Raw genomic sequence first — 21,108 nt, 5'->3', positions numbered from 1 at the left:
CCCCAAACTCCCATTCCCCGCACCACCGCCCCAACATTTTAAAATATTGAGCCAGGGCTGGAGAGATGGCTCAGAGGTGAGGAGCATTGCCTGCTCTTCCAAAGGTCCTGAGTTCAATTCCCAGCAACCACATGGTGGCTCACAACCATCTGTAATGAGATCTGTGCCCTCTTCTGGCCTGCGGGCATATACACTGACAGAATATTGTATAATAAGTAAATAAATAAATAAATAAAATATTGAGCCAATTTCAAAATCCAACTGCATCACATTTAACTACTTACATACTTAACCAAGCATAAGTATCCTTAATTTAAAACCAGATTTTTTTGAGTTTTACAAAGATTAAATAATACACAAAAGCTCTAGTTTATGGCTAGCTCGATGTGTGTTTGTTGCCATAATTGGCAATAATTTTGTGGCCTTTATCTTTATTTCATTATCATAGCAAAAACTTAACAAGAGTAAAGTATTCTGTTCCATACTGACAAACTTCTTAGAGCTCTGTGACCATGACTTCTCCACTTAATATAGGGTTAGTTTTCTGGTGTGCTTCCTCGTGTTTATGACTCTTCCTTTCTCATGATTCCCCATGAACCATTCTGTCCCTCAAAAATTCCTGCAACATTGAGTCTGCATTTCTGAGTTTTTACCTTGTTATTTCATTCCACTGCTGTGCTCCACCTCCTTCCACAGCCACCAAATGCTGGCTCTCCGGCCTTTCCTGATGACTGCCGTGCCTTCTCCCTCAGAGATAGTTGTCCACCAGGCTCCTCTGGGAACAAAGGAAAATCAGATTTACTGATTTTTGTTTCAGATCTTTTTGTTGTTGTTTTGTGGTTGTTTTTGAAATGGGGTTTTTCTGTGTAGACCAGACCTTTCTGGCCTTGAACTCGGAGATCTTGCCTTGCTGAAATTAAAGGTGTGCACCACCACTCTTGAGCCTAGATCTATTTTATTTTTAATAATGTGGCTATGTGTAGGTATCTTTGTGTGAGTACTGATGCCTTCAGAGGCCAAAGAGAGGGTGTAAAATCCCCTGGAGCTGCAATGACAGACAATTATGAGCCCTCTCACCTGGGTACTGCGACCCAAACTCTGGTCCTCTGTAAAAGCAGCGTGTACTCTTAGCAGCTGAGCCATCTCTCTGGCCTGAGAAGGCAGATCCTCTAACAGTGATTGATTTTACAGGGAGACCTAAAGGAGTCAAGGAACAAGACGTCTACATCTGTGACTATCGGCTTGACAAGTCAGCACACTTATTTTACAAGACCCATCGGAACCGCTACCCTGTCTGCACCAAACCCTATGCCTTTGATCATTTCCCCAAGAAACTCACTCCCAAAAGAGATTTCTCAGTAAGTCGTCTTTGGTGTTTTTGTCTTAAGGCAGGATCTCACCGCTTAGTTCAGCTGACATTGAATTTTTAGTTCTTTGGCCTTTATTCCTGAAATGACATGTGTATGACACTAGGCCTCACTGTTCTTTCCTTTAAAAAAAAATATGTATACTGAGTGTACACGTGTACAAATGCAGGTGAGAAAGCCAGGAGACTAGCTTCCTTGTTCCATTGCTCTCCATCCTAATCCTAATCCCTCACTGGACCTGGAACCAACAGCCAGCAAACTCCAGTAAACTCCCTTGCTTTTGCCCAGTACCCAGCACTGGAATACACCTTGCTTTTTTATGTGAGGACTGGGGATTTGAACTCAGATCTTCATGCTTATATGGTGACTACTCCTACCTGCTGAGTATTCTCTGTACATTTCTTTCTTCATAGTCATAATTTGTAAAATCCAGGTGTGGTGGTGTACTTGGGATGCAGAGGCAGGTGGATTTCTGTGAGTTAAAGGCTAACCTGGTCTACATAATAACTACATAGTGAGACCCCCTATAAATAAATAAATAAATAAGTAAGTAAGTAAGTAAGTAAGAAGGATAGTGTCCTTGAAAAGTAATCTTTTTTATTTTATGTTGCAGGGTTGGCCTCATAACCACTCTGTTGCCTAGGGTTTATGTTGAGCTCCAAGCAATCCTAGCTCTTAAAAAGTCCTTTGATGCTTTTTCTTTTTTTATCTATAAATCAAAAATGTGAGGCATGGCTGGGTGTGAAGATATAGGCCATTAATCTTAGCCCTTCCGCAGAAACAGGTTGAGCACTGTAATTTTGAGGCCAGCCTGGCCTATGTAGCAAATTCCAGGGCAGCTAGAGCTACATAGTGAGACCTTATCTGAAAACAGGTAGAGCATAAGACATGGAAGTTGAGTAACTGGCTCAGCAGAGCAGGAAGGCCTGAGTTTGATTCCACAACCCACATAGTAGGAGAGAACCCTTAACACATGAGCTGTGGTGCTCATACACCCAAGCATAACACACCAAATAAGTAAATAATTTTAAACGTATGACAAGATCATCAAATGTAATCTGGAAAGCAGCTCGATGATAGAGTACTTGTTCATGTTTGCATTTTCATTCTCATCTCCTCCCTGGGTATTTTTTTCTAGTTGTTGAAAATACAGACCAGGGGCTGGAGGGATGGCTCAGAGGTAAGAGCACTAGCTGCTCTTCCAGAGATTCTGTGTTCAATTCCCAGCACGCACATGGTGGCTTACAACCATCTATACTGAGATCTGGTGTCCTCTTCTGGCCTGCAGGCAGAACACTGTATACATAATAAATAAATAAACCTTTTGAGAAAGAGAGAGAGAGGGGGGGGGGGAATACCAATTTTCCTTCGTTACTACATAGAGTTTTGGTCATTATCATCTCTTTATTGTGATGAAATCCCAGCCAACAGGCCCTCATCCTGTGTCTTCTTTTCAAGCGAGACTGTCAGTTGGCTTTCCCTTCTATGGCAGATTCCCTGCAGTGGTCTGCTTAAAAGAAGGGAAGCTCTGTTCTGGATTACATTTCCCTAGAGTAGCTGCTGCAGTCCAGGAGCGTGTGGCAGAGATTGATTCGCCTCACAGCAGTAAAAAGCAAGAAAGGAAGATGTCTGTTGGGTAGTTGTGGTGCACACCTTTAATCCCAGTGACAGAAGCAGGTGGATCTCTGTGAGTTCAAGGCCAGCCTGGTCTACAGAGTGAGTTCCAGGACAGACAGGGCTGTTATACAGAAAAACCCTGTCTCCGAAAAAAAAGAAAGGAAGATGTCATCATCCTAGTAACCTAACTATAAAAAAAAGATAAAAATAAAAAAGTCACCCAAATTGCCCTCATTACCCTAATGTCCCCATATCAGATCCAGCATTAATGTACTCCCCCCCTTTTTTTTCTTTTCTGCAGCCTCATTATGTCCCAGACAACTACAAGAGGAACGGAGGGCGGTGAGTCCTAGAAGAATGTGAGGGCTCCTAAGGGTTAGCCAAGAGCTAATGTAGAGCAAGAGAGCAAGCCGCTGGTCTCCACTACTGGGGTTAGCTGTTCTCTGTAGGGCAGCCATCACCAAAACAGGGGAGCTGCAGTACACAGTTTTAACAAGAACACAGTAATGTGAAGATAAGAGAAAGGAACTGCAGATGGACTCGGAATCTCTTTCTGGACTGAGCTTTCTCTCTTCTCTATAAGATGGTGTTGTGTCAACTTTTGATGCCTCTATTAAAGAGATAACAGTCAGTATTGCAGAGTTTGCACTTAGCAGTTTGAACTTAACAGTTTATATTTTTACGTGTTTTGTAAATGAGAAGAATGTTCCTCATGGAGGCTTTTCTAGTTCTGTCAGCTAAGAACATAAATAGCCACTCCTGGAGCTGTAGAAACGGCTCAGTGGTTAGGAGCCTGTGCTGTAGAGGCACATGAGTTGTGTTCCCTGTACCTGTGTCAGGTGTTCATGGCCTGCTCCAGGGGATCCAGCACCCTCTCCTGCCTCCATGGGCCCCTGCGCTCATGTACATACACATGCATATACATAATTTGAAAGATAATAAATACCCATTGCTTTCTCCATAAAAAAAGTGAAGAAATAGTAGATAACACAAAGAAGTAAAAACCCTCCTAATACTGTTGTGGTCGGACTGTGGGTGTCACAGGGCTGTGCTTCCTTTGTGTTCATGAAGCAATCAGAACAGCTCAATAGCTTCCCCAGCCTGGTATGTTTTACAGGTTTCTATCTCATTTTTGCTTCAGATTTCTGAGAACAAGATGAAAGGTTTAATCACAAATGGAAATGAAGTTAATTTCTAAGGGTAGAACACTAACCTAGCGTACACAAGTACCGCCATAAAAAGGGAAAATTACATTTCAGAGAAAAGTGATTGTTTGTACTAATGCTACCATTCAGATTTCTGAGCTTAAGCCAGAGCTCTAATAAACAGACCCCAGTATTTCAAGCCGTCCTTAGGCCTCTAGCTTTCATTTTCCCTCCCTGTCCAGTGCCTTGCTCAGCCCTGTCCTGAAGCCACATATCCTTTTGGCAGATCATCCTGGAAGTCTGACCGCTCAAAGCCTCCCCTAAAAGACCTAGGGCAAGAAGATGATGCTTTGCCTTTGATTGAAGAGGTGCTGGCCAGTCAGGAGCAAGCAGCTAGTGAGACGCCCAGCCCTGAGGAGCCAGAACAGGAAACAGTCACTACTGACATTGACAGTGGAAAGAAACCGGAGGAGAATAATCAAGAGCCCCAGTTACCCAGCACACCTGAGGAACGAAGGCACAACCAACGGGAACGGCTCAACCAGATCTTGCTCAACCTCCTTGAGAAAATCCCTGGGAAAAATGGTAAGACTCGGCCTCATAGTTAGGCTTGAAGATGAGTGAGAAGGCAGCACGTGCGTGTGTGTTGTAAGAAAATGGGTTTGTTGGGGGTAGGAGAAATGGCTGCTCTGCTCTTCCAGAGGGCCCAGGTTCAATTCCCAAACACCCACATTTGACAACTCACAACTGTCTGTAACTCCAGTTCCAAGAGATCTGACACCTTCACACCAGTGTACATAAAATAAACTTAAATCAATTTTAAAGTCTCTTCAGGGGGCTGGAGAGATGGCTCAGAGGTTAAGAGCACTGGCCCCTCTTTTAGAGGATCGGGGTTCAATTCCCAGCACCCACATGGCAGCTCACAACTGTCTATAACTCCAGTCCCAGAGAATCTGACACCTTTACACCAACTCACATGAAATAAAGTTAAATAAAATTAAAAAAAAAAAGTCTCTCCAGCGTGAGGTGAGCTGAGGTGGTGTCTTCCATACCCTAGAGAGCCACTTTTCTTTTGTGGAGGTGGAGATGGCGGGAGGAGTAGGTCAAAACAAAATGTAGGGCTAGAGAAAGACCTAATTGCTTTAGACCAGAAAAATAAATCATTGTGTCCTTGAGTTCTCCTTAGAGTGCAGATCCAGGTTGGGGTGTAGGAGAGTGATACTTGATGAACACCTTGGTTCTGTTTCAGCCATCGATGTGACCTACCTGCTGGAGGAAGGATCAGGCCGGAGACTGCGAAGGCGCACTTTGTTTATACCAGAAAACAGCTTTCGGAAGTGACTCTTAAAGAAACAAGAACTTGGAGCATCTGGGATCCAGTGAAGCCAACAAGTCCAGTCTCTTGCTCTCTGAGTGTGGACAGGGGCGGGTCCATCCAGGCAAGGGGAGTGGGGTCCGTCTTTGACGTTAGGTACTTACTAAACCTTGGAGCTAGTGGAGAGTGGGGGAAGAAGAGGAAGTAGGCTTGAGGCTGTTGAGTTTACTTCTCCTCTTGATGGCTTTACCGTTAGGGTTACAGTAGGGAGGAGGACCTTGGTAGGAATAGCCAGGAGCTGTTGGTACTCCTCACGGCGGGGCTTCCCTGGGCTGTCCTCTGACCCTGCCAGCACTAAACATGCTGCTTCCTATGACCAGGTATAAATCCAAACTCCAAAGGGAAGGCCCTGGATCCCAGCCCTATCCCATTTGTTCTCTTTTAGCTCTGAGAGCTATGTCGGAGAGAGACCTAAAACAGACGTCATAGCTGGGGCCTCTCCTTAGTTCTCTTTTAGCTCTGAGAGCTATGTCGGAGAGAGACCTAAAACAGACGTCATAGCTGGGGCCTCTCCTTAGTTCCTTGGCCAGGGAAGTTCTCTCTCCCTTCTTGCCCAGCCAGGTTAAAGTGATGGAAAGTGAACTGACTGCTCAGAGCACTTGGACCTGCTGCCGCTCTCCCACCTCTGCTCCCTAAAACAGTCAACAGAGTGTGGGCTAGAGGAGGCCCCTATGGGGTCAGAAGGGCAGTATTTGTAATTGTTTTCGTTTACCCTTCATAACCTTGCTGAACCTGTTTTCCTACTGAGACAGCCAAGCCCCCGCCAGCACACAAGCTGCTTCTCTTCCTGTGTCACTTCAGAAAACAACTACATAAAACTCTAAATTTCTCCTCTGGTGAAACTCACTGCACAGCTGTTGAGCGGTGTGCGCGGTCAGAGCGCTTTTCACAGGTGATGGAAACACTACTCTCCTTTCCCATGTCTGTCTCCACCATCCTTCCATCCCCTTCATCCAGGGTCTCCTGACCAGAAATTAACAGACCATACCATCTCTTTACAAGTAAAATTCAAAAAGCTTTGCTTTGTCTTCTCAGACATACATATGCATATACATTTTAGATGTTCTTATAAGAGAAAAGATGGTTTTTAAATGTGCCAAGTTATATGTGTGTGTGTGTGTGTGTGTATATATATATATATATTCTGTGAGATTGGTAAGCAATACATTAGTAAACACGTCCTCATTACTCTTCTGATGCTGGACCAATGATGTCCTAACTGTACATTTCCTCCCCTATGATGACGACGCTCTGACTCATTTAGGTAGAAACGTTTGACCACCTTTCATTCCATTGATTTTTCTTTTCCTTTTTCTCCTTTCTGTGTTATTCTTAAGGGAAAAAAAGAGAGAGAGAGAGAGAGGAAGGGGATGCCATAGATCCCCTTGAGCAGAGAAAAAGCAAAATATTTTATTAAAGAAAAAAGAGAAATTAAGAAAATAGTTTGGAGTATTTTCTTACTGTAGAGAAGCATTGTACATTACCACAAGACCTGGGTATAAGATACTCACGTGTGGAGCTGGGGTCGCATGTCCAAGCCCATTTGAGTGGTTTTTTTTTTTTTTTGTTTCTCATTACAGGGAGTGGGTGGGAGGGAGGGAGGACTAAGGGCACTTTGGGGGTTTCCTTTTAATCAAAAGCAAGAAAATGACAAGAAAGAGCTTAAATTCAATGTTTTCCTTTAATAGTGTTAAACACTAAAATTTTAAAAAAGAAAGAAAAAACTTTGTAAAATGTAAGAACAGAAGCAAAAGACACTACGCTGCCATTTTATCTTTCTTTTGTTGAAAGATTAAAAACTGAAATGTTTTTTAGACAATCAAATGTTAGGTAAGTGCAAAAACTTGTTTTTTCTTACTGGTGTAGAAATTAATGCCTTTTTTATTTTTCAGTTATTTTATAATAACAAAATAAAAACAACCCCCAGCTGCCAGGTGGGTTTTGGTGTTTGAAATGCGGGGCAAAGCACTACATCACTGCAAATAGATACAGAAGTAGTCTGCATGTTTGTAGGCTGTGTGATTGCGGAAAATATAAATGCTGCTAATATATTTCCTTTTTACAGAAAAGCATATCTAAATAGATGATTGTTTTGATGTTAATCTTTGTAAATTATGTATTACCAATTTTAACATTGGATGTAATTGCATAAAAGCTTGCATCTCAATCCTTGAAAGTCTAGCATTAAATGGAAACAACTTTTCCTAACTGTGGAGTGGTTACCTTGCTATTTTTTGTGCCTCTTTTCTACCCCAATATCTCCCAGCATGCTCTCTGTCCTGTTTCTAAGAGTTCTCTAGCTCTGTCATCAGCATTCTGGGCCCACATGAGACGTTTCTTCAGTTCTAGGTCTGTCTAGTTGGACTCAGCCTGACCAGTAAGCAGAACGATTCTCCGACCAGACATGCTGTGCTGTTCTGCATAGCCACCCTTTAATACACATTAGCTGCCTTTAACCTAGGGCCACTTTTTTATTTTGAGACAGTGTCTCACTATGTAGCCCTGTCAGGCCTGGAACTCTGGAAATGCAGACCAAGTTTGCCTTCAAAACAGTGCTGAAATTGAAGGCTTGTGCCAGCATGCCTCGCCCTAATTTCCTTTGTTTCCTTTATCCCAGCCCAGGGCCTGTGCACATCAGGCAAACACTGAACTACCTTCTAGCCTCATCGTGGGGCAGCAGTGGTGGCGCACGCCTTTAATCCCAGCACTTGGGAGGCAGAAGCAGGTGGATCTCAGTGAGTTCGAGGCCAGCCTGGTCTACAGAGCTAGTTCCAGGACAACCAGAGCTGTTTCACAGAGAAACCCTGTCTCAAAAATAAATAAATAAATAGATATATAGATAAATAAATAAGCAATAAAAAAGACATGGTCTGGCTTCAAACTTAGTCTGGCCTCCCAAGTGCAAGGATTACGTCCATGTGCTACTACATCTGACTGTAAAACCACATTTTCTGTGCTTTGTGTGTAGACAGTGTTTACTGTAAGTAGCTTCCTTGCACTCATGTATTGGCCTTCATAGCAATGCTTTGTAGTGCAGGGTTTGTAGATAAAAGAGACTCAAAGCAACAGCAGAGGTGAGTAATCCTTATTTTAGCCATTAAGTTGTTATCTCTGTTCTAAGAAGCAGAAACTGAGGCTTGAGTTGGTTAAATGACCTGCCATAGATAATGTGGAGTCCCAATCTCTGTGGTTAAGTAGTCAGTTTGTAGAAATCAAGGAAGCCAGGAACGAACTAGAACAAAATGCAGAAGAGGAGAATCCACATGGAACTGAGTGAAAGATACAGTTGATCAGAAGAAAAACCAAAGACGTGTGAGCAGCACACTGCATTTTGAATGTCACAGAGTCATGGAGAAATATATCAAGTAGTATGGTTTTATGTGCTTAATTAAAGACTAAAATTAATAATGTAAAGGATTAAAAAGAAATCGTCAAAGTGAGGCTAGAGATGGCTTAGTAAGTATAGCTCACTGTACAAGCTTAGTGACAGAACTTCAGTACCCAGTACCCAAGTGAATACCCAGCAGGCGTAGTGCCCACCTGTAATCCAGCACTTAGGAGGCAGGACGGAGGATCCCTGGAGCAACCTGGCTGACTAGACAGGCTGAATTAGTGAGCTCTGGTCTCAAGCAATCAAGTAAGACTTGTGTCTTCAACTTCTGACCTCCAAATGCACGCACCATATGCAAACACCTAAAAAGAAAAGGCTAGAGTCCCCTACTTAATTAGATAAACCCCCTCCCAGCTTAGGTTTTTTTTTTTTTTTTTAGTTTTTCCGAGACAGGGTTTCTCTGTGGTTTTGGAGCCTGTCCTGGAACTAGCTCTTGTAGACCAGGCTGGCCTCCAACTCACAGAGATCCACCTGCCTCTGCCTCCCGAGTGCTGGGATTAAAGGCGTGCACCACCACCGCCCGGCCCTCCCAGCTTAGTTTTGTCCCGGTTACTCTGGACACTCAGGTAGAATGCAGTCGCTCAGACATACCAAGGCAGCTGGCCTCCGTGGCACATACTTTCATCTCAGCACCGCTGTGAGTTCCAAACCAGCAAAGGCTTTTGATTTTGTACCCCTCTGGTTTGGAGATGAGGACCAAACTCAGAGCCTTGAACTTGCTAGGCTAGCACTCTACTACTGAGATAAAATTCCCAGCCTGAGACTGTCTAGAAGGGAAGAAACTCCAAGGCAGTGAACTACAATCTTAATCTTCTACAATTGAAGCTGCCACTGTTAAACAAGTCTCTAATTGTAGTGAGCCGGACACACCGGTCAAGAAGTCCGCCGCATCTAATGTTTTAAATGTTTCTGTTTATCTTTTATAGAACTAAATTTTACATTATTGTCCTCTCTCTCGAGTTGTGCATACACTTGTATAAGCAGAGCCATTGGCTGTCTCTGTAAAGGTTGTAGCGAGGGCTACCCCACACCATAGCCAGAACAGCCAAAACGGGCCAGGGTGCAGGACCACAGGTCTCCTCCGCAGTCAGCATCACATGACTTTTAAATAGGAAAGCGTGTCAGTGTGTATGTGGTGTGCCTCACAGGCATGGTGGTCCAGCTCTAATTCCAACCCTCAGGAGAGTGAACACACACGTAGTAGTCACAATTAAAGGAGCCTCGAAAACTCAAACTGTGGCTCTTTTTGGGGTAGACTAAGCCCCAGAGGAGCTAGTGCAGTGCAGATAGCCGAGCTTGGATCCCCAGCATCCACTGAGTAGGAAGACAGGCAGCCGGAGACAGCTGACATCAATCCCTGGCCTCCACAGGCACTCCAGTGCACACGCACTCACACATGTACAAACGTATCCACTAAGTACATATGGACAAAGCAGATGCTGGCTGTTGTGGCACACACCTCAGGAATTAAGGCAGGATTGGGGGAAGCAGTGCCTCTCCAAAAATAGAATTTAGGCCTAGGCATGTAGCTCAGCAGAGAGCACTGTCTAGCATTTATGAGATCCTAGGTTCAATTTACACCTCAAAAAAGGGGGGGGGGTCGCCTTATTCCTAGACGCCATTAAAATCCATTATTACCCCCTATGTAAGACTTGTAATAGGGACTGACAGAAAGCACAGCACAAGCAGCAGCTTGTCCCACCAGGGGACAGGCAAGCCTTAAGAAATGGCAACTTCATGAGTTTGAGATGTTCAAGCTAAGCAGTATCAGAGGCTAAGGCATAAAAACCTTTATTCTTTAGGAGAGGAAGCAATGCCGAGCAGGACAGTTACTGAACTGACTTGGGTGTTAAAGGAGTTGGTGAGGTAGGACAGCAACACTGACTAGCCTGGTTGCTGGGTTGGGTTGAGTTTCTCCCAAGAGTCTCTCTCAACAGTTTCAGGACAGCATGCTGATTTTATCCCCTCAAGACATATCTCTTCTCACCAGCCCACAGTTCCCAAAGATAAAATCTCCCAGACTTAGTGCCTATTGCACTTTTTCTTTTTTGTTTTCAAGACAGGGTTTCTCTGTAGCTTTGGAGCCTGTCCTGGAACTAGCTCTTGTAGACCAGGCTGGCCTCGAACTCACAGAGATCTGCCTGCCTCAGTGTCCCCAGTGCTGGGATTAAAGGTTTGCGCCACCACCACCCCGGCTACCTATCTGACTCTTATTGAATGACTCTGTTTCTCCTTGGTTATAATTATAGCTTCCTGGTTGCTTTATTGTTTTCTGTAATTTAGTCTCCATCCAGGCCGCCTTTCCAGTGAGCCCCAGGACATCTTTCTTTCAGAAGATTGACAGGAAACTCACCACACTAACCTGGGGCGCAATGCTCTGCTTTTACTGAAACCTTCACTGAGACAGATGGCACTAAATGGAAAGCAGGGCCACTTCTGCCTTTCACCTCGGACTTCCATCCTCCCTGTCTTTATTTAGCTCCATCGGCCCAATGAAACAGCAGTGTAAAAGCAAAGCAAATGGGGCTGTCGAGCCGGCTCAGTAGGCAAAGCACCTGCCATCACGACAGGGGAAACCAGTTTCATCCCAAGCACCACAATAGTAGGCAAGAAGTCACTTCCCAAAGTTACTGTCTGACCTGCATACATGTGCCCTGGTACCCATGTCCCCTCACACACACACACAAATCCAGAAGAAAAAAACAACAAGGTGGTAGGGGGCTTGCTGATTCCGCAGAGGACCCATGTTTGGTTCCCGGAACCCACGCTGGAAGCTCACAGCTGCCTGGAGCTCCACCAGATTTAATAGAGCAGTGCTTCTCTACCCCTTTGGAGGGTAGATATCAGATATTTACATTATGATTCATAACAGTAGCAAACTTATAGTCAAACAAGAATGACTTTATGGTTAAGGGTCACCACAGCACGAGGAACTGTATTAAAAGCCCAGCATCAGGAATGTTGAGAGTCACTGTAATAGTGACATGGTAGAAAATAAAACTCCCACGGTAGTCCTCTGACTGCTACATGAGCCGTCGCACGAGTCCACCCTCCCACACAAAGAGTTAAACGCATTTTTAAACACAAAGCCCCGCATCGGAGCCAGGTGCACACCTTTTTTCTGTTTGTTTGTTTTTTCGAGACAGGGTTTCTCTGTAGCTTTGGAGTCTGTCCTGGAACTAGCTCTTGTAGACCAGGCTGGCCTCGAACTCACAGAGATCCGCCTACCGAGGCCTCCCAAGTGCTGGGATTAAAGGCGTGCGCCACCACCGCCTGGCTTCAGGTGCACACTTTTAGTCCCAGCACCTGTGAGGCGAAGACAGTTGGAGTCCAGCCAGGGCTACTTGGTAAGATCCTGCCTCCCCACCCATAAAAAAACAACAAAAACTACCTATGCTAGGGAAAAAGTACTTATCTGCCCTGGGCTCCAATAAAAGGCCTTCTCTCCTCCACAGCAGCCCCTATACCTGACACCCACAGGAACACACAGCTGTTCAACTCCCACTTTTTATTGGGACAAGGAAGGAAAGGCAGACCAGTGGCAGAGGCCCACCCACCAGGGGTCCAGGCTTCCAGCTAACACTTAGCACAGCAGGAGTACATCTTAAATATAGGCAACAAGGACAGACAGACCACAGTCCTGTGGGCTTGGGGCAGAGGCATGTACTATACTGCACAGTCCACGAGTGAAGGTAGGAGGGAAAGATGCTAATTTGCAGAAAGGAAGGGTTCTCTTGTGTAGACGGAGAAGGGAGTCCTTTCTATGCGTCTGCAAGAGCAGATTTCCCCTTCCAGGTGGGTGCTCAGAGAAGGAGAGTTTACTCTAACTGTCGACAGAAATGGGTGTGTGCAGAAGGAAAAAATGCTCCAGTTCCCGAGAACAGCGGTCATGAGCTCTTCCAGTCCACAGCTAGAGAACAAGGGAGGTGTACCCCACAGGAACCAGCCCCTCCACACCATCACGCCCACAGCGAAGCCAGTCCTCATTCACTGTAGCAATGACATGAAGTACTTCCCCACGCTGGAAGCTCAGCTGGTCAGGTCCTGCAGCAGTGTGATCACAGAGAGCCCGGACAGCCCTGGGGGAAGTCAGAGAGAAGGATGAAGGGCCATACTGTCTATGGCAGATTACCCTGCTGGTTCAGCCCACACTCCGTGAGTTCAGAAGAAACTTGGGGTCACCTGCTGACATGTTGATTCTCTGGGGCTCTGGCCTCTCTGAACCCCAAACTGACTCTTGAATGATTACTTGAAATTGCACTTCCCTCTGGTATTAAAATTTTTACATATGCAAACAATATGGCCCTCCTAGCATTCCAGGCCCTCCTGATAGTGGGAAAGCTTCTCTGGGCAATCCAGCACCTCCTCACATTAGACCCACTTCCAAAGCTCGCTTCTGGCAATCCAGCATCTCTTCACATTAGACCCACTTCCAAAGCTCGCTTCTGGCAATCCAGCACCTCCTCACATTAGACCCACTTCCAAAGCTCGCTTCTGGCAATCCAGCACCTCCTCACATTAGACCCACTTCCAAAGCTCGCTTCTGGCTCCCTCCATGCACTTCCCCTTCAGCTGAACAACCATCACCCTTGCTGGGGTGGGTGCTACATGTAATCATTTATCTCTGAGAGCTTCTCTTGGTCTCCCCTCCCCTCTTCACACAGCAGTCACAGATTGTCCTGAAGCACAAGTCTACCATTCCCAGACTGCAGCCTCTCAGAGGGTTCCCAGTGCCTTGGAATGACATCCTGGGTCCACGGCTGCCCGTCATGTCGCACACTACCACACCTGCACCTCCCTGCCATCTCTCCTCCCAGACACTTACCAGAACCATTACCTCAACCCCAGGGACAGTGTCCCGAAGGGTTCCAGCTCTCTTTTGTACCCCAGCCATACTGCCCCAAACAATCTAATCCATTCCTAGCCACACATCTCTATCGGACTATATGCTCCCTGAAAGTCAGACACAAACAAAATGGGGTCGTTTTTTGTTCTCTGCCTGGCACAAAGAAGTACCTGGAATGCACTGAACAGATGAAAAATCAAAAAGCTTAATTCAGCCAGACATACTGACATATGCCACTAATTCCAGTCCTCAGGTCTGCGTTCTAGCAGCCATAGTGCCAGAATAAGTCCCTGCCACTAAAATAAGGAATTAATAATTAAATTTAAAAAGCTTAATTCAGTGAACTGAAAATACCCAAAGAAACAGGGCCTCAAAAGTAGAAATCTGAGCCGGGCGGTGGTGGCACACGCCTTTAATCCCAGCACTCGGGAGGCAGAGGCAGGCGGATCTCTGTGAGTTCGAGGCCAGCCTGGTCTACAAGAGACAGTTTCAGGACAGGCACCAAAGCTATAGAGAAACCCTGTCTCAAAGAACCAAAAAAAAAAAAAAAGTCTGAGCCAGGCGTGGTGTTTCAGGACTAGTGTGGTGCACACGCCATTAATCCCAGCACTTGAGAGGCTGAGATATACTGAGTTCAAAGCCAGTTTAGGTTACATGAACACACCCTGTTTTGTTTTTTTAAAACAAAAACAAAACAAAAGCTGCCAGGCGTGGAGGCACACACCTTTAACCTTTAATCCCATCAATATGGTCTACAAAGTAAGTTCCTGGACAGCCAAGGCTGTTATACAGAGAAACCCTGTCTGAGGGCAGGGTGGGGGGGTGGCAGGAGGAAAAAGTCAAGAACTAACTGTGCATTTTTCTTTAATCGTGCAGGTGGATCTCCATGAGTTCAAAGCCAGCCTGGTCTATGTGATGAGACCCTGTCCAAACAATTTTTTATTTGGTTACTTTTTATATGTATGGGTGTTTTATATGTATGGGTGTTTTGCCTGTGTCTGTGTTCTGTGCACCACTTCAGGCCTGGAACTGGAGATTCTGCTGGCAGGCTCCCAAATGCAGCCACCATGCCAGCATCTTCTTTTCCCAGACAAAGAAGCTAAGGCTCAAAGAAGTGAGTGTCCAGCAGTAACGGGTAGGGAAGAGAAAGTGTGATCTGCCTTTTACACACACACACACACACACACGCCCACTCTGGAGACAAGACAGACACAGCCCTTACCTGTCAGTCTGTGTCTGGCTGGCTGGTGGCTTCACAAGCTCCGCGGGAGGAGTCTCAGGAGATGTCCCCCGCTTCACCAGAGCCAACACACTCACTGTTGGGGGCAACCAGCTGGATGGTCTCCTAGAGGGAAGGATTTGGTCACTGAAGCCATACCACTCCAGAAAAAATCCAAGAATCCCCCAACTGGCAGTTTGGGAACTGCTCAGAGCTGAGAGCAGAGTGGGCAGCTTTAAGACCAATGGACCCATTAGGGTCTCCACAGCTAAAGCCTCTGGCTGTCACTGAAGAGCCACCTGCTGGATCAAGCTCTGGAATGGGTCAGGGATTTTTCTTTTTTAAAGGGTCAGATAAATATTTTCAGCTCTAAGGACCAAGGATGAAATCAGGAACTTTATGTAGCCACTAAAATGTAAAAATTTATGAATGTGACCATTAGAGCCCATAGCTATAAAAACCAAAGGGTCATAAATACCTAGCCACCGTGAGCTCTAGGAACCAGAAGGTCAGAAAAGGGGCAGTCCATGTGCACACACCTGGACCTGCAGGCTCCATTCTCAGTTTCTGACGGGCCCCCAGGCACACCAAATAGCCGCCCCAACCACTTGCTTCGGCCAGGTGTGGTCTGTTCCGTGGGCGGGGGTGCCTCCTGCGCATCCTCAGCTGTAGTTCCGCGACACCTGGGTCCCCACCGGAGAAGAGGGAAGCCCTCAGTGCCACCAGAGGCGTAGACCCGAGATGCCTGGGTCAGCTGATCCCACCAGCTGCCTGGTGGAGGGCGGGTTGAGGGGGCTGAAGAGTCGGTAGTGGCCTCTCCTGAAGTCCCTCGGAGACTCTGAGCCAGACGACCCCCCCACTGGAGCACAGCCTGCACAGTCTGCTGGAGGGCAGGAGGGGGCGCTGAAGGGGCAGGAGCCTGCTGCAGGCCTAGGGGTAGGTGGTGGTGGTGCTCGAAAAGCAAGTCCAGGTGGAAGGTGAGTACTGAGAGGGGCTGCAGCAGGAGCAGCAGCTCTGTGGACAGGGATGGACAGCTCCCGCGCGCCAGGGAGAAGAAGCCAGTGGGCAGATAGAGGAGGGACAGTAGACCTGGAAAAGAGCAGCCAGCATCAGCCCCAGAGGACATCCTGCACCAATCCCAGAGTCAACAAATATCTCCTGGACCTCACTCTGTGGGGCACAGATACAGGACAAGGGGAATAGCTGGGCTACAGGACCAATAGTCCTTTTCCAGAGGGAGGCATATGCACTAAGTGTTGTTAATGGAGAAACATTATAGGTTAGAGAGGAAGCATACACAAAGGTGAGGACCTCCCTTTCAGGGTAGAGATGGAACCTCACAGAGGAAGGAACCCACAGAAGAAATAGGCAAGGGGCCTATTTCAGGTACAGGGTCAGTGGATGCCCCAGGGGCAAAGAAGCCTCCAGGACATCGAGTGGAGAAAAAAGGCTAGACAATCTGGGCTCTGGTTCTCCTCCGCACTCCCCTCTGGAAAAGCTGTAAGCCTGGGTGTGTGTCCTGATATCAGCAAGAACCAGCAGGAAAGAACCTGTCCTCTACTAACCAGGAACACCCTGCCCTCCCATCGCAGTGGCTTCTGACCTGCATCCTCCTGGAGGCTGGAAAACCACAGTTCCAACTGTTTGGTGCTGGAGGAAAAAGGAGAGGAAAATTCAGGAAGGAGGTGGGGAGTGAGGGATGACGCTGAAGAGGGGAGGCATCTGGAAACCTCTGTGCCCTATCCACGATGTGGATCCAAGGCCTAAGAGCAGTGGGGGAAAGTCCACTCACTTGAGGAGGCCCAAGATGAAAGCATGGAAGCGGCTGCGACTGCTACTCAGTGGGGCCAGTCTGCTGACCTGGCTGTACAGGGTCCCCATGGAGTGTGGGCAGGAACCTGAGGACGAGGCTGCGGTCAGCCAGGTCCAGGCCCTGCCCCCATCGATCCCACTCCCTCCCAGCTCACCTGGCTTCACAGACGCCTCCACCACACTCCAAGGGCTGCTCCTGCGCTGCCCGGTGATGAGGTCCTTCCGGAATGGCTTCAGTCCATCGGCCACCAGAGCATGGAGGGCCGGGCAGAGGGTGCTCAGCACCAGATGCCCCACATCCGGGCTCAGCCGGCTATCTCCCAACTGGGCCTGGGGACAGAAGCAGGGCTAGCCACTGCTAGTTAAGTGTTCGCGCACCCTTTTACCTCCCTCAAAATCAACTCACCTTCTGAACCAAGTTCCGAGCAGCCCCAAAATGCGAGATGATTTTGTCCACTGAAGCACTGACAGCTATCAAGAGACCTGGGTGGAGATGGAAGACCCATGAAAGCCCCTGGTTGGGGGTGGGGAAGGGGGCACGGATAGCTGGAGACCGAGGACAGGCTGATCTTCAGAAGGCAGGAAGGGCGAACTACCTTTCTTTTGCTCCTGCAGCTGGCCAGTCCCACTCTGGGCTTCTGCCATCCACAGCCGCTGGGCCCCGGGAACACCGGCAAACGACCAGGAACTACGTACTATGTAAGGGAAGAAGACGCGGTGACGCTTTCTTACCAAGGGTTACAAGGGACACCGGCTCCCTTGGTCTCGTGGTTTGAGAGTCATGGGAGAAAGAACACAGCCACCTGGGGCGTAGAGCAGAATGTGTAGTCGTAGACAAACCTCAGCCCTTGCCACCCCCACCTCGGTTCCCATTGCCCTTCCTCTCCGGGAAGTTGGAGAGCCACACCGAACAGCTGTGCCTTTAAGTAGGGAGTTGACTGGATGAGGAAATTGAGGGCTGTATCCACTCTGAGCACGTGAGAAGCCTCGACCAATGGAAAGACAGACAGGAAAGGGTGGAGAGTCTTGGGGAACCCACGTAGTCACCTTGCACCTTGTCAAAAGCAAGGCTCCAGCTTCACCCTACTTGGGGGCGGGATTCGTGGAGGAGGTGTGGCTAGAACCTCCTGAGAGGGGACTGTGGGTCGGAACCACGGCCGGGAGAACTTTCCTAGCCGAGGAATTCCACAGAGGGTGTGACCCCAGGTCCCTAACAATGGACCCCCTAAGCTGGGCTGGAGACCCAGTGGAGTCGGCTGTTCCGCAAGGAGAGCAGTCACGCTCCTCACCCCCAGAACGTGGAGCAGGGCCAGCCTTCCCGGAGCCAACTCCGAGGGCGAGATCTAGCTAGGCACCCTAGAAAAAGGCTAAAATGCAGGCAGACTGGCCCAGGACAGGAGGGGCGGCGGGCCGAGACGTGGCCCGCGGGGCTGGCCCAGGTCCGTCTTACATTGCCTGGGCGGAGGCGGTGGCCTTCTGGTCCAGCGAGGGGCGGTCGGAGGACGCGGTGGTGTTGGCAGCGGGGGGGCGGGAACCTGGCGGGGTGGGGGCGCCGCGGCGGGGAAGGTGCTACTTCTGGGGAAGAGCGGGGATAGCAGCAAGGCCAGCTCGGGGCTGGCCAGGCAAGGCAAGGCCCCCCGCGTGGGAGGAGAATAGGCTCCCACCGGGGATAGCCGCACAGGCAGCAGATGCTCCTCGGGGGGACTCCCTGCCCCCAGCAGCTGCAACCGGGAATTGGGCCACCCGGTTAGAGGCGTCAAGAGCAGGGACCTGGGTGCGCCCGCGCCCCCACCCTCCAACAGGGGGCGCCCGTCGGCCGAGAACCGGAAAACCGGGGGCCGAGGGAATCGCGGGGGAACGGCTGCAGGCGGGATTGGCGGGGCCAGGTGCGGGGGATGGGGGGGAAGGAGGGTAGCGGGGCCGACAGCCAGGCAAGGAGGGGCGGGAGAAAGAGGAGCAAAGAGTTAGTCCCTTCACTCCAAGACCCACCCAGTTTCCCTTTCCCCGGAGCGCGCCCTGGCCTTGGGGCAGGGAGGACAGCGCAGAAGGAGGGGACGAGGGCGGGCTCAGGACCCGCCCTCCTACGGTCTGCGCTTCTTACCCACGGCGTGCGCGCGCGGCTCCTCCGGCTCCTGCGCTGCGGGGCCCTCCTCACCCACGGCGGGGCTGCCAGCCCTGCCTTCCTCCGGCAGCCCCTCGGCGATGGGCTGCAGCCCAAGTCGATTCTTCTTCCTCCGCGGAGGGACGGGAGGGGGAGGCGGCCGAGGCGGGACCAAAGCCCACCCAGCCGGAGGGTCCCTGGGCGGGACTGGCGGTGGCTGGGCTCGGCTTCGAGACCGGAGTTCCTTAAAGGTGGTGACTTCTCGCGGGGGTGCCAAAGAACCTCCCAGAGACCCAGTCGGCGGGAGCTCTGTGTCAGGCGAGAAGACTATGAGCCAGTCGCTGCGATCTTTCTTGGCCTGCGGCACAAGGGGCAGCCCCGGACCCCGCTTGCGCTTCTGGGCCAGCTCGTGGAAGGACGTAATTGTCCGATGGGGTACCGGCTCCTGGCTGACGTCACCTTTCCATCCCCCATCAGTTTTCCCTGCATCTATTTTCGAACCAGAATTGGTGTTCAAACAAGAAGCCAATTTCCCAGATTCCGTTTTCAAGCTCGAGTTTGTATTTTCATCGATTTTCCAACCAGAGTCACTGTTCTCAATGGCTTTCCATCCAGCTTCAGTTTTCTCTGTGTCAATTTTCCAAATGGGGTTAATTTTCCAACTGGGCTCTGCTTTTCCTGCGTCAATTCTTCCATCTTCGGTCTCTGAGAGCTCAGAGGTAGCAAGATCCTGTTCCCCACTGTCGTCTTCCTCCTCCAGACCCGGGGAAGGTAGGTCCTGGCACGTTGTCAGGGCGTTGCAGTTGGAGTCCAGACCAGGTCCGGATGGGGAAGATATTCCGGAGCAAGAATCCGGAGAGCAGCAAAAGCTGTCAGGAGAGCAGGTGCCAGGGTCCGCTGTAGCCAGAGGAGAGCCCGGCTCCAAGGGAAAGATGCTGGACTCGGGGTAGGCAGCCTCATTGCCAGGCAGGTCGCGAGAGTAGACTGACACTGGGGACTCGGGGCTAAGATCTGAGCAGGAGCTGAGAGAAGAGGAGCATCCGGGATCAGAAGGCGAGGCGGCCTCTTCGTCTTCCTGGAAAGGGTCCTGCTGGTTTTCTATGCTAGGCCCGTGCTCCTGGCAGCATCGGCAGGGCACAGCTGGACTGTTGGAGTTGGCATCCACCAGGGTCCCGCTGCAGGGCCCCCTGCTTTCCTTGCCCCCTGTGTCCCCTGGAGGCGGGGGTGTGCTCAGAGGCCCCTCTCGTAGTTCAGGACGGCGGGACAAGTGCAGGCCCAGGGAGACATGCTGGAGGTGGATGTGATTGAGGTTGCAGAGTAAAGCCCGCTGAGGGGACAGCATGGTGCTGAGGAAGAAGGATGCCTTCCAGAGAACCAAGAGGATCCAGTCTCTCACATCCACCTTCCTGGCAATTCAGGTGCAGACCTAGAAGACAAGTATGGTTGAAACCCAGATACTGCGATTGCGTGCTAAGGGCACTGGAGGTGATTGAGGACTAAAGCAGACCTGGGAAGGATCTGCCTGCCTTGGGAGATATTTAAATGAGATTCAAATCACCAAGAACAGCCCATTAGTTTCCTCTGCAGTATTTGCTGGTGGAGTCGAACATAACCTCCAGGGAACAGAGAAAGGAGGGTCATCAGAGAATGCGGGTGCGCACTCTGATCTTCGAGGGGGTGCGGGGCTTGAAAAAGAGTAGGGCCCAGAATAGACCCCAATGCTTTCTTTCAAAGCAAGCTCTTCCAGTCTACCCTCTCCCGGAGGAAGGAGACCCCGCCCGGATGCTCTAGTCAGGTGAACGGTGGGGAACAAGGCGAAGGTTTGTAAGCGTAGGAGAGGGGTCTGGGCCGGAGGATGAGAAAGCATTCAGCTGGTCAGCGCTGCATCTGCCCCAGTCCCAGCTCTAGCCTGCAGCCTGCATGCCCTTACTGGCTTGCGACAGCAAGGTTTGTCCACTCACTGTGTTTATGTCCATCTTCCAGCCACCAGCCACCCCTTCTTTATTTAGCTTCACAGCTCCCCTCCCATGTCCCCAATCATCCGTCCACACCCATAGATCGAGCCCTCCTCACCCGCGGTCCTCCTGGAATCGACCGGTCCTCGGGTTTGTCTGCATCCCCGCCCAGCCGGGAACAGAGCAAAGGGGAGGGGTGCCGGCAAAGCCCACTGTGGCTGCGCAGCCGCACCCCTTCACGCATGGGCGTGGCATAGCCCAGCCCCCCCCCCCCCCCCCC

The 21,108-nt window shown here is 49.4% G+C and overlaps 2 protein-coding genes across 3 annotated transcripts in view; one reads left to right on the top strand and one right to left on the bottom strand.

Moving 5' to 3' along the window:
• Nucleotides 1-6,292, top strand: part of Ash1l (ASH1 like histone lysine methyltransferase) — a 143,390-nt gene extending 137,098 nt beyond the window's left edge. The window contains exons 25-29 of the mRNA XM_075978509.1: nucleotides 1,192-1,358; nucleotides 3,286-3,326; nucleotides 4,416-4,714; nucleotides 5,379-5,949; nucleotides 6,023-6,292. Of these exons, the coding sequence (XP_075834624.1) occupies nucleotides 1,192-1,358; nucleotides 3,286-3,326; nucleotides 4,416-4,714; nucleotides 5,379-5,470 (599 nt within the window). The 3' untranslated portion in view covers nucleotides 5,471-5,949; nucleotides 6,023-6,292. The remainder of the gene's footprint in view (nucleotides 1-1,191; nucleotides 1,359-3,285; nucleotides 3,327-4,415; nucleotides 4,715-5,378; nucleotides 5,950-6,022) is intronic.
• A 6,096-nt stretch (nucleotides 6,293-12,388) lies between these two features.
• Rusc1 (RUN and SH3 domain containing 1) lies at nucleotides 12,389-21,106 on the bottom strand. 2 transcript variants are annotated; one of them, XM_075978504.1, is made up of 11 exons: nucleotides 20,947-21,051; nucleotides 18,874-20,299; nucleotides 18,223-18,633; nucleotides 17,369-17,467; nucleotides 17,179-17,255; nucleotides 16,928-17,102; nucleotides 16,753-16,858; nucleotides 16,564-16,610; nucleotides 15,500-16,049; nucleotides 14,964-15,086; nucleotides 12,389-12,974 (listed from the first exon to the last, which is right to left on the bottom strand). In XM_075978504.1, exons 2-11 carry the CDS (start codon nucleotides 20,213-20,215, stop codon nucleotides 12,806-12,808), a joined length of 3,099 nt encoding a protein of 1,032 aa, XP_075834619.1. In that variant the 5' UTR covers nucleotides 20,216-20,299; nucleotides 20,947-21,051; the 3' UTR covers nucleotides 12,389-12,805. The 2 variants fall into 2 exon arrangements, with proteins under 2 accessions (XP_075834619.1, XP_075834620.1); XM_075978505.1 differs by lacking the exon at nucleotides 18,223-18,633 and having other exon boundaries at nucleotides 20,947-21,106.
• Between the last annotated feature and the right edge of the window lie 2 nt (nucleotides 21,107-21,108).

Source organism: Microtus pennsylvanicus, chromosome 7 (assembly GCF_037038515.1).
Source record: "Microtus pennsylvanicus isolate mMicPen1 chromosome 7, mMicPen1.hap1, whole genome shotgun sequence".
Lineage (NCBI taxonomy): Eukaryota > Metazoa > Chordata > Mammalia > Rodentia > Cricetidae > Microtus > Microtus pennsylvanicus.
Note: the sequence above shows the minus strand (reverse complement) of the source record. Positions and strands in the feature narration are given on the sequence as shown.